Source organism: Rhipicephalus microplus, chromosome 2, assembly GCF_043290135.1.
Source record: "Rhipicephalus microplus isolate Deutch F79 chromosome 2, USDA_Rmic, whole genome shotgun sequence".
Lineage (NCBI taxonomy): Eukaryota > Metazoa > Arthropoda > Arachnida > Ixodida > Ixodidae > Rhipicephalus > Rhipicephalus microplus.
In genome coordinates this window covers 200,623,167-200,636,536 of record NC_134701.1, presented here as the reverse complement: position 1 = coordinate 200,636,536, position 13,370 = coordinate 200,623,167, and the positions used below count along the sequence as shown (strand labels likewise).

At 44.9% G+C, this 13,370-nt stretch overlaps 1 protein-coding gene across 1 annotated transcript; it reads left to right on the top strand.

The window, feature by feature from the left end:
- Nucleotides 1-8,337: 8,337 nt before the first annotated feature.
- On the top strand, nt 8,338-9,781 carry LOC119169377 (very long chain fatty acid elongase AAEL008004). The gene has a single exon (XM_037420473.2). The coding sequence runs from the start codon at nt 8,637-8,639 to the stop codon at nt 9,480-9,482; it is 846 nt and encodes a 281-aa protein (XP_037276370.2). The 5' UTR covers nt 8,338-8,636; the 3' UTR covers nt 9,483-9,781.
- Nucleotides 9,782-13,370: the final 3,589 nt, after the last annotated feature.

Genomic DNA, 13,370 nt, shown 5'->3' with positions numbered 1-13,370 from the left:
TTCGGATGTGTCGTTTACCTTCGCCATCTGTTCAGATCACGTGATACCAAATTTAGTATATGTGGAGCTAGCGAAACGGCCGCAAGCACGCTATGAGCGTAGCATATTGTCATGTTCTTACGTGACACGCGTGTCAGGATTATCCTGTTTGCACCAGTCATATATTTTGTCATACATTGACGTCACTTATCATTAAAATTGGATAGTGTGGTGCTAGCAAAACGGCCGCGAGAGCATCATAAAGGGCCCAACATACTCTAATGTAGCGTTGACGCACGCGCACGCTGGGCACAGCAACGCTACGTTAGCAAAACGCGAGCACTCTATAGTCTGACGCCAGGCGCGACCAGCGTACGTCGGCGCAGCCCGATGGCAACAGGCGCGAAATGCGACTTGCTGCATTTCGCGCCAACGCGTTACCTACCCAACACTGCGTCTCCCTCTTTTCGTGACGGAGGGATGCCGGACGCGCTAAAATATGCATGCATCAAAGCAACGCAGCGCGGCGTGCGCCTCCGATTATAAGGCAGGACCGGTGCCTAGCGTGGCAACGCCGGCGGGACGCGACGAAATGAACGCCGGTGACCACGCGGACCGCGTCACGTCGAAATGTATTGGCGCCTTAACTGTGGCATGTAGTCATGTTCTCGCATGACACGCATTTCATGATTATCATGTTTGCACAAGTCCATGTCTTCGTCATTCATTAGCATCACGTATTACAAAGATTGGAACACGATAAGCTAGCGAAACGGCCGCGAGCGCATTATCAGTGTGGCATGTAGTCTGTTATATGACACGCATGTCGTGATTATTATGCTTGGATGTGTCATTTACCTAAGTCGTCCCTTCACGTTGCATAATAGAGAGTTTTAGTACTGCGTACGCTGCGTACGTGGCGGCGTTACGTACGTAAGGACGTCACGTTCTGCGTAGTGCGCATGCGCAGACCGCAACGCGCACGTATCGCGTTACGTACGCAGCTGCTACGTACGCATGCATGAGATGCGTGAGTGCGTACGTATGAGGTGATCGCGCCGCTCTCGAACAAGTTCGCTACAGCGCGAGACTTCGTTTTCAAAATGGCGGCATCGAAGGCAAGCACCGACCGGCCCTGTGGCTTAAAATATGGCCATAATCTGGCTATAACACTTGGATTGGCTCACATTGGCTGTCAACAACACGCGCTTCTATTTTGATCTACCAGATGGCGCAACACGTTTCTCGCTCGTTACGTACGCGAGTACTACGGCGTACTAAAAGCCGATTAGTGGCAAACGACGCCACGTAACGCAAGGTGCTTGCGTGATGCGTACCTAGCACCATTACGCAGTACTAAAACTCTCTAATAACTAGTTTGGAACATGTGAAGCTAGCGAAACGGCCGCGAGCGCATCCTGAGCGTAGCATCTAGTCATGTACTTACATGACACGCATGTCATGATTTTCATGTTATGATATGTCGCTTGTGTTTGTCATGCAATCATGCCATACCATGCCAGTATTGCAACATGTCATGTGAACGAAACCACTGCAAAAGCTGCCGGATCATGACATTCATTACATGCATGTCATGATTCTCGTGTTATGACTAGTCAAATATGTTCTTCATACAGTCATGTTATCCCATACCAAGTTTGGTATCGATACCATTATCGAAACAGCCATGAGAGATAAATGTTGTAGGCGGATAGATAGATAGATAGATAGATAGATAGATAGATAGATAGATAGATAGATAGATAGATAGATAGATAGATAGATAGATAGATAGATAGATAGATAGATAGATAGATAGATAGATAGATAGATAGATAGATAGATAGATAGATAGATAGATAGATAGATAGATAGATAGATAGATAGATAGATAGATAGATAGATAGATAGATAGATAGATAGATAGATAGATAGATAGATAGATAGATAGATAGATAGATAGATAGATAGATACGCTCAATGTCGCCGAAGTTTGCTAAGAAATGCTTCGAATTTAAAAGAAAAAAGGAAGGTACGGCGAGCGTGTGGGTGGGTCCCCTATCCCTGGGCTCCACAGGTTCGAGCGGCCCGTTGCGCCTGGGAAAAGCGCTAGTTGCATTCTAAATCCACACTAGCGAGCAAAGTATCTTACTACTCCTTTCCGGAAAATTGTCAGCTATTTAAAATTAGTACTACTACCGCTTCCTAGGACACATGTCATGGTCAAATTACGTGGGTCGCGAAACTTGGAACAGAAAGGGTCGAAACCCCATGGCCAAAGGCATCAACCACCGTCAACGATTGAAGGGCGACTAGGTCAGGAGGTGAAAAATAACCAAAAATAAGAACTCAATATAACTTTCTTCCAAACAGAGGTAGTTTTATATATGTCATAATTAACTGTAAATTTACCTTACAGTTTATTTGACACCTGGCTAACTATAGTTTATTGGCTCATGTTTTGGTCGCGTGCCCTAAATGGAAGGGGGGCGGGGGCTCAATTTTGCGTGGTGGTTTTGTGCATATCTCATGTAGTTTCGCTTATGTGCTCTTTACTTTCGTGACATTTGAGGGCTAAACTACATCACAGAATATGTAGATAGCCGCTCCTGGAACTGCCGCCTGCCGACTGCCTTCGCCGGCGCATGTCATCTTTGGTGACGGTGAAGGGGACATGCTAAAGATATATATATATATATATATATATATATATATATATATATATATATATATATATATATATATATATATATATATATATATATATATATTTATATATATATATATATATATATATATATATATATATATATATATATATATATATATATATATATATATATATATATATATATATATATATATATATATATATATATATATATATATATATATATATATATATATATGGTAGTATCTAACCAGTGGGGGTGACGGCCCGCACTGCCCCCCGCGATCAGGCAACGTGAGTTTTCGAATTGTTATGACTTGTGCTCGTGAACAGTTGTCACAAGCTCAACTGCCAAGTTTTCTATGTATATTGCAAGTACACCATTTGGCTAATAAAACGACTTTGCTTCTTCAATCTTTCTTGTTAGTTTTTTATCTGGTGCACGCAATTAGCGAGCCTTGAGGCTCAATAAAATCACGTATTTATAACTGCACGTATAAGGTCAGCAATCAAAAAAATTTGTAGAACAAATACACGACGTAGCTACTACTTCCGGTTGTGACGTCATATTTTATTTTTTGTTAGCTGCTAGTTCTCCCTCCAAACGTAGATGGCGACAGTGGTGACGAGCCGCCAACTAATGGATACATGGGTTTCTATGGAAGTTCCGGTACCAGTCAACACATACCTTGCTGATGCTGCATTGAAGCCAAGATCTATTTAAATAGGTCGCGATGGCTTGGGCAGAATCGGTTCAGACGCTATTGCCAGCGACATCAGCATGGGGAGTTATGGGAACTGCGAGTGAAGTGTGACTATGTGTGGAGGGAACAAACACTAAAAGTTAAAAAACCAAGTTTGGTTCAAAGTCGAAACAATCAATGGGTTTCACAAATAAAATTTATTCCCCCCAACAATGTCATGTAGGTGTTATGAACAATGAATTCATCATGGTTTTTCTACTACGAAAAATATATTTTAGCGCCCTCTGCCCACGCTATAGTCAGTGCAGCCCTTGCACTAAATGGGTGTACATGACAAGGCCCACTCGTAAAATTCGTCTATGATGATACACGCCCCCGTGTGTTTTAGTGTTCCGCGCTTGCTTGCGTTCTCTGTTGAGCGCGAAATCATTATGTGCGTTTTATTGTTGGTCAACGTCTTATGTGCAGTGTCGAACAGGCAGCGGAACAATACGAATTACATTTAACGTCGATTGCTTTCGCCGGTAGCTGCGAAAACGATGTGCTGTGCAAGGATGCAGTAGAAACAAACGTGCGCCTGGTAGATCATGTGTTCTGGGTAAAAAACAAGGACATTGTGTCGGAATGCACTGCTCTCTGGACTTTCATTCATCAGTATTCCTGCAGCCCGGTTCACTTCTTGAGCATGCATTCCTGACTATACGCGTTATCGGTGAGCAGATTGCCAAGTTATCTGTCACTGTACAACACGCATGTCTTCATTCGCATACGTAGCGATAATTTATCAGAGCATAATGCAAAAAAATAAAAACAAAGCAGAGAGCATTTAGCATTTTTTGTTCTTATTACCATTTTGTGCAGTGTAATGAACTTGAGGTATTGTAAGCATTGAATAAAACCAAAATATTACCATTTTGGCGTGACTAGGCGTCATTTCTTCCTGTTTAAAGAGAGGATCACATGAATAGTGCGTGCTAAACAACCTGCGTAGGTGTGAAACAAATGAGCCACGCAGCAGATATCACATGTATACGCTGCTACTATTAGTTTCCTTAACCTATTGGCGGAAGATGCCACGAACGGCAGATAAAAGTTTGAAGAATAAGTTTCTTTGTAGAACCAAGGCGAACTGAACTGTAGTACGCTTATGAATTACTAATCAGTTATGAGTCCGTATCAGATTATATGGCATTGACTTGAAGTGCACTTGTGGAGGACTCACCAGCGATCACCTTAGTGCGAGTGCTTAGTGATCAGGGGCCCATGAAAAGTCATTTGAGAAAACGTTTTGCGCCAGTGCACACAAAATGACATCACTTGTTTACCAGCTATTGGGCCACATCCGCTTTGTTTTTTGTTCAGCTGGAAGTGCTCCCTCCTTACAGAGATGGCACTAAACCCCATGAGCAACTGATCAGCCACCATATTCTAAACATATGGGCTTTTATGGAGTCTTCGCGACCAGTCTATATTGTCGCGATACTGAAGCACACAGGCTTGTAAAACAAAACTTAATTTTGAGGGCAAATTGTGCCCACAAGTTAAGGTAACTGTGAGGAAACTGCAAGTGCGTCGAACCAGACAGAAATCCAAGACGCATGCGGGCTGGGTCTGGCCAGGCCTGCTCGTGCTACCTCGGTATCTTTGCGGCACGGTGAAGGGCGCTCAGTTTGAATGCGGCCAATATATCGTGGCATTGTCCCCCTCCTTGGCGGCGTATTCGGTATCTTGCCATCTGTCGCGCTTCCTCGGCTCTTTGCAAGAAATCCTCTGGATCAGGTGGAATGCTGCTTTCTTCATTTAGTGGTAACATGGCACCCAGTGGTGTGGTTACTGTTCGGCCGAATACAAGGTCGAATGGCGCCACTCGCGTTGTTTCTTGGGCGGCGGTATTATATGCGAATGTGATGTAAGGTCATATTTTATCCCAGAATTTATGCTCGACATCGACATACATTGAAATGTGTCAGTAAGAGTTCTGTTGAGGCGTTCCGTTAAGCCATTGGTTTGAGGATGCAACGCCATATATATTTTTTTCTGTGATCGGTGTGTGTCAATTTCATTAGACATTGCATTAAATCTGCAGTAAAGGCTTTTCCACGATCTGCATTAACAACAATGGGCGCACCTTGTCTGAGCACTATGTTGTTGAAGAAGTACTTCGCAACTTCGACAGCTCTCATACTGTACAAAAAGTCAGTCTCAGCGTAACAACAATGGGCGCACCATGTCTGAGCACTATGTTGTTGAAGAACTTCGCAACTTCGACAGCTCTCATACTGTACAAAGAGTCAATCTCAGCGTAACGGGTAAGATAATCTGTGGCGACAACTATCCATTTCTTTCCTGTAAATGAGGAGGGGGATGGTCCTAGGAGGCCCATCCCGACTTGTTGGAATGAGGCATTCGGTAGGTATATTGGCTGGAGTAGGCCTGCTGGTTTTACGGATGGAGTTTTTCGTCTTCGACATGCTCGGCAAGTTTTTACGTAGTGCTGCGCTGATTATGGCAACTTAGGCCAGTAGTATCTCACCCGAATCCTGGCTAACGTACGGTTCACACCCATATGCCCAGATGTCAGTTCATCGTGCCATGCGTGCAATATATACCTTGTTGAAGCTCCTCTAACTTTCTCGCCAACGCACCACGTCAAAATGGAATTAGCCGCACTTCAAGCATGTCTGACTGCACTCGCTTGACCCTAATTCTCGATGAGGCTTCGCCAAGCAGACGTGAACCTTTCGTATAGTTTGTGGTTGGGCGTTGCGTTTACCAATGCCTATGCTTTCCGCATTGGGATGACCGACACCGACACCTGACCGCTGTGGCGATGAAGAAACTATTAACCGTATCTTCTGTGACTGCCTACAGTATAGTGCACAGTGACCTGTCTCTGCAACGTGCTCAGCAAATTACATAATCAATCTTACTCAAAGGAAATCATTTGAAACCATCATCAGAATGCAACAGCGTCACAGAATTGAGAAGGCTCTGCATGCACTAGTGCGCTTTATGCAATTGACCGGCTTGTCTGAAAGATTGTAGCCTGTGTGTGTGTGTGTGTGTGTGCGTGTGCGTGTGCGTGTGCGTGTGCGTGTGTGTGTGTGTGTGTGTGTGTGTGTGTGTGTGTGTGTGTGTGTGTGTGTGTGTGTGTGTGTGTGTGTGTGTGTGTTGTTACGGGGAAGATTTATTCACCGAGAGCTGGTCTTGCTAACGGCTTAAAGAGCGCACAGTCATGCAGGTTGACGGGGGAAGCTCGAGAGTTCAACCCATAACGACCACGTTGTCGTCTTCTTCATTTGGGGGCCAATTCAGCTGTGTCGGGGTGACAGTTCCATACACGTATCAATATATTCAGAACCCCAAAAGTACTTCCTTATTACTGTAAATGTCAATGAGTCAGGTGTGCTTATGTTCTGTTCTACTTTCATCTGTCTGTGTTACTTTCAACAACTTACAAATTGCATGCTCATTTTATCTTTACACTGATAAAGAAAGCCAACAAAATATAAGAAATAACACATGACTTGACTGCTGCACTCGTCTGTAAGCAGCGCTCTCCAACAAGCTCACTTTGAGGAGGCCAGTATCAATGAAAGCAACGAAGAAAGAAAAAACACGCATCGTGCTATCTGCCACATCCCGTGCGAACAAACGCACCACTGCGATCTTACATAGTCAGGCTGTAATCAAAACCAAAGAATCAGAAGAGTGTTCAAGTTGCCTTATCAATGAAAACAGTTGTCCGTGAGATATGGATAATGATAGTGACACACAATCAAGCGAAAACATTCCCTGCAAGATTGCGACACATGTTGGTGCTAGGCCTGCGCCCTTGCAATATGCGGAACGTTGTCTCTGGCAACGGCAAAGATGCAAAGCAATTGCTTGCAGTAAGTTAATTTGAGGGCACTGAGCACATTCTTTTGCGGGCGTCTTCTTTCTTTTGATGTCGTTTCAACATGCGCACATTCACCTCATTGACATCTTGATTATTAAAGAAATAATTTCGGAGTCACAGCCCCGCCGCGGTGGTCTAGTGGCTAAGGTACTCGGCTGCTGACCCGCAGGTCGCGGGATCAAATCCCGGTTGCGGCGGCTGCATTTCCGATGGAGGCGGAAATGTTGTAGGCCCGTGTACTCAGATTTGGTTGCACGTTAAAGAACCCCAGGTGGTCGAAATTTCCGGAGCCCTCCACTACGGCGTCTCTCATAATCATATGGTGGTTTTGGGACGTTAAACCCCACATATCAATCAATTTCGGAGTCACAATAATAATTATGCCAGATTAAATGATTGTCATCAAGAAAAATATAGTGGCGACTACAGCATACTGAGAACACTATGCGCTAAGTGTGGTTCGTGTAAAGACGTTCCTCTTTTTTTCGAAATTGTGCTACGTGATATCTCGGACGCCCTTTATATCACTCTAAAGTTATCACAGTCTTAATTTCATAGAATTTTATTTCAATATATTGTCTTAAGAAAACACCCTATATATAAGTGATGCTCGTCGAAAGGTTGAGGCGACGGTGCTCTTATAGAAAAGCGATTGGGTGCCGGAAATGTTCACCTAACACGACACACAAAACAATGTTACACTGATCCTGATCTAAAAAAATCGACACACGACCACGGCTTGTATTACAATGCATCGTTGATCACAAGAAAAAAAAAGCTCTTTAAAAAAGGTGGCAAGTTGGGTGAGTTGGGAAATCCTCATGGCAACCAGGGCAAACGGGACGCGGACTTTCTTACGTGCTTGTGTCGTCATTTTCTTCTCCCGTCCGTGTTCTGTTTGCACTGGCCGTCATGAGCTAAAGAGGCGGCACCGCCGATTGAGCGTGAAAAAACCCAAAAATATACGCGTGAGAAACCATTGCGCATCGCAAAAACACCGGTGTCGCACGCCGATGCCCAATGCGGCACTTTCCCGTCGGCACTTTCCCGTCAGCACTTTCCATTCATCCTGGGCAAAGTTAATCGCTTCCTGCCTCAGGCTGCCCACACACCACTCGTCGTCATCATTGCCACTCTTCCTCCTCTCCCAGCACGTGCCATGAACGCAAATAAAGGCTCCCTTCTCGACCGAGAGTAGCCTGTCAACTTCTGAAACAGCGTGGAAAGAGGCAGAGGCAAAGAAAAGACCGCTTATCGGGTACAAGCCTGTCTGACTGCTGATAGGGCGCACACAACTAAGCACAATAGAGACTCGGCGACCTAAACGACAGCGAAAGCCAGTGACTATTTTGTCGACATCCCGGAGTGACTCGAAGCAAGCATGGCTTCTACAGCAAATGTGACTGTGGGTAATGGCATGATGGCCACCGAACCGTTCCTGACACGGGATCCCCGCACCATAGACTGGCCACTGGCCGGCGACACACAGTTCATCATCTTCCTGTTTGCGGCGTACATCTACATCGTCAAGGTGGGTGGGCCCTGGTTCATGAAGTACCGCAAGCCGTACGATGACATCAAGCCGCTAATCATCCTCTACAACGCGGCCATGGTGCTCCTAAACTGCTACTTTGTGGTGGCCTTCCTCTCCAAGTCGTACTTGGGCGGCGGCTACAGCCTCCTCTGCCAGGGTATCAACTACGAGGCTCGCGACGAGGTCACAATGAGCATTCTGGCGCTCTGCTGGTGGTACGTGATGGTGAGGATAGCTGACTTTCTGGACACGATCTTCTTCGTGCTTCGAAAGAAGTACTCGCACGTCTCCTTCCTACACGTCGTCCACCACATCCTGGTCGTCTTCAACGGCTGGTTCGGTCTCACCTATGGGGCTGATGGTCACGTCACGTTCGGCGTCATCCTCAACAGCTTCGTGCACGTGATCATGTACAGCTACTATTTCCTCTCGCTGCTTGGTCCATCCGTGAAGAAGCACCTGTGGTGGAAGCGCTACCTCACCCTGTTCCAGCTCGCACAGTTCGTGATGATCTTCCTGCACACGCTGATGCCGCTATTCATTAGCTGCGGCTACCCGAGGACGCACACATACATCGTGCTGAGCCAGGCTGCCTTCTTCTTCGTCATGTTCATCCGCTTTTACCTGAAGGCCTACAGTGACAAGAAGGATGCCAGCATAGATGGTCAAGCCGTCAAGGACAAGGTCCACTGAGAACTTAAAGCCACATGTTCATCAACTGCATGGATTCTCAAATAGGGTTTCGCAGAAACCCCGTATTCTGTGACAGAAGTCTTAGTGTTCCGCGAGTGGCCCGAACCAGTGCAACCCAATTGGGTTTTACCCCAATAAGAGCATTTTTATTTATTTAGACAAGCATCCACAGATCGGTTGTCTGCAGGTAGCGAGAGACCCATGTGCTAGCAATTTTATTGCGTGCTATGAAACACTATGTTGGTAAGCTGCAATTCAAATAACAATAAAGGGCACCTCGGCGCTTTATTCGTGGTTCATGAGGCATCTCGTGGTACATTTTCCGAAGCTGTAATTCACCATTGTACTATGTCAGTCTTGTATTAGAAACGAGCAACGAGCGCTTTGATACCTGTTAGACGCGTAGTTTCGTACCGGCTGTGGGCAGTGTTTCCATATGCTCCCAAGCAAAGCAGTGAATACAGTTCAAATGAAGCGGAAGCTTAATAAGTTTATCCCATTCTTGAGAAAATTTTCAATGATGTTTTAAACAAAATTTGTACAGTGCAAATGTGCGCAACTACGAACGAAATTGAGAAGCGTGTGAATTTGAGCTTGTTGGTGCGCACTCATGATAAAAAGAAAAACAGCGCGAGAACAACGACGAGACAGATAAAACAGGACTAGCACCGACTACCAACAACTGTGTTTATTTTTGCACTGCACATATACATACGAATCTGGAAGTGGCAAAAAAAACGGAGGGGAGGGAAAGGACTTTTTTTGCCCACGTCGTGCTTTTTCATAGAAGCGTATGAAAGATATACTGCGCAGATAGGTAATCTCTTTGTCAGTTAGTGCTATATAAGGGGAGTTGATATGAACGAAAGCGCGTCGCTCCTTCTTAGCATTGTCTCTGCGATAGCTTGCATTCGGCTGACATTGGCAGGTGCATGATTAACGTTACTTGTCGATTCCTCCGATGCATGCTTGACCGACTTCAACACTCAGCCGTAGGTGTACACACGTGGGCGCCCCCCCCCCCCCCCGTCCATGTCCGCCTCCAGTCGCTTATTAAAGGGGGCGCTAAATTTGCACCGCAGATTGACTTATGAGGACGGGGGTTGCTGCGATTGACATCCGGCCCCCTTGATGGGGAATCTTGAGCACACCTTAGCACTCATCCACTCAGCCATCAAATGATGAACTTTCATTTTTTGAGCGTGGTTATCTCTAAAATAACAATATTTGCTGAAAACGTTTACTGACCCAGAAAAAATATAAAAGAAACGACAAGCGACTTAACTACTCTACAAGCGACTCCGCGAAAAAGAATCCGAAATTCACCTAATATAAGTGGGGCAGGTAACTTTAGCTGTAGACTACGGAATCAATTAGGCGTAGCTTTACAACCGCTGTATCTATCAATGGTCATATCGCGGTGCGACCAGCATTCCTTTTTTCTTCTCAAAAACAAGACAGGCCTCTGTATACGTCTAGAACATTGCTTTCACGGCACGGTGCGTTAAGCATGCAGTGTGTGGATGCTGTGATCGCAAATTTAAGTACTGTCAGGAGTTCGACATCAACGGCAACGACCGTCGATGTAAGGGGGCAAACAAGCCAAAGCGGGCAGTGTTCATATTGGGGTTGTTCACGCAGATTGGCGTCATCACTGAACCCCTTCCCTCCGCTTTCGATTGTCTTCATGTTCAAAAAGCAATGGGTTCGATGGCACTAAGTAAACGCCATTGGGGTTCTCGTGGTCACAAAGCTTTACTGAATTCGGTTTGGAGAAAGAGTATTGAGAAGAGAGGCCCACATTGAGAACAAAACGGCGTGATAATGCTCTGTTTTATTGTGTTTTACGAACTCTCCTCTCGATCCTGTGGTATGAGGTAAAAACTGAAGCACGGTTTTTCATACTGTCTATCTTGTGCATCACTCTCATTTTGTTTTATCGTTTGAACGGGACAGATTGTGAAGGAGTAGGTTGTTCGTACGCTCACGTTATCAGAGCTCACTCTAGCGGTGGCAATCAGCGAAATCATCGCGCTGTGTTCTAAGGTAGGAAATGTATATACCGCACCAGCGTTCGGCTGAAATAAGCAATACAGGTGCATCCGCAACTTGTCACATATGCACATTGTATATGGTGGCGTTTAGAAATCGTCGTCATCCTACGATTATATCAAGTTCACTTGGAATACCGTTGAAGTCTGAAACGTCCTCAATCGAAGTGGCAGCCATTTCGTGCAATTCCTTTACCAGAACGCGTAATGCCAACAGTTTAAGTCAGGCTGACCTCACCTTTTGCAATGCCACAACGAACGTATGCAACATGTGAGTTCAAAACATTGCTAAACGGTAGGTGGTTTCGAGTAGAATCGGGTAGGAATAGTTGATACTATATCATTTCCGCCGAAAACGCTAGGTTAGGTTTTTTTGAAACACCGCCTACACCTGAAAACGTACACATAACACAGCCCTCGTCCTCCACTTCGATAAATACGGATTAAACAACTCTATGGTAGGACATCATATCTTACAGGTAAGTTGTACACACTAATGCAGATTCATTTCCGGATGTCAGGATATTCACTGTTGGCTGTCCGTGATTTCTTCAAGACGTGCCTTTTGCATTGATTTTTTTCTCACATTCTAGCGTTGTTACTGGGGTTTGCACATTTTCCCTCTTGCACTAGTCATTTTGTGTTCTAAATAGAGTATTTTTGTCGTATTTTGCACACTACCAGTTGTCTTTTTGTAATTATTTGCGAGAAAATTCCTAAGCCCTCAAACAGTAACTCAAAGAACAGTAGATCATCAATGACAATGCGATTCTATAGTGGAATATTCAGCGTGCAACGCAAGCCATTGGTGCACGAATCCCATCGCATTATTCTGCAAAACAAATAACTGCCCAATTTCCAGTTTTATAACCCACCCAATAATTGCGAAACTTATAAATTAAAGACAAAAATTACAATGCTTTAAAATATTTGTATTGAATTACGATACGCAACCGAAATTTTGTTTTCGCAAACAAGGAATCGTGACATTATTTAAGTCTCGGCAAAACTCGACCGCTTGGAACAGCGTTTCTGTTCAAACGGCAGACGTGTTCAAACGGCAGACTGGAATTTCACTTTTTTTTCTAAATCATCGCCCTCACACTGTGTGGAGATGACCTAACAGTGAAGCTCAAAGGGACAGCCACAATGTTTTGCACTGGTGTCATGACGGATCCCCTCAACCAAGTGGAGGCGGATGACCAGCGAAGTATCTAGCTCTCTAGCACAATCGACAGAGTTGTCGCTAAATATCGACTAAAGGTACAGAAAGGCACACAATTTCTATTAAAAGTACACATGAAGCTAGGAACACCCCTATCCAATATAGCGCATCTCCCTTAAAGATTTACGTTTGAGCAGCATCAATATTTTTGTGGTGACATTGCTCTAGCTTGCAGCAGGGATCACCTAGTGTTTTGAGCGCGATATGAAGCAGCCATTTCAGCAGCATGCATGTTGTCTCCGCTACGTATATTCTCCGTTGCGCATCCCGTTCGTGGACCAGCGCTTAGCAGTGGGTTTGCCCAATTTCTGTGCCCTTACACGTGCGCTGAAAATAACGTACCTGTGCATATCTGTTTGGCTATAAACAACTTCGGTCTTGCAGGACTGCCGCTAACTACATAAGTTGCGTCATAACAAAGAGATATAAATGAAAATAGCAGGACACGTGTAGTGTAGTGCGAAGTGTAGTAAGGACCCAAATGGCGAATAAGAGACTTCTTTTTGTTATGACTGCGACTACCTGGAAAAAAATGGCGAAAATTTGCGACAGGGGCAATACGCCACCTAATAGATTCAATCGCCCGCAACCTGCGTTTCTTAAGAGCAGGCG

What these genes read in the sequence shown, in the direction of transcription:
- LOC119169377 (XM_037420473.2), top strand. Translation starts at nt 8,637, where the DNA reads ATGGCTTCTACAGCAAATGTGACTGTGGGTAATGGCATGATGGCCACC.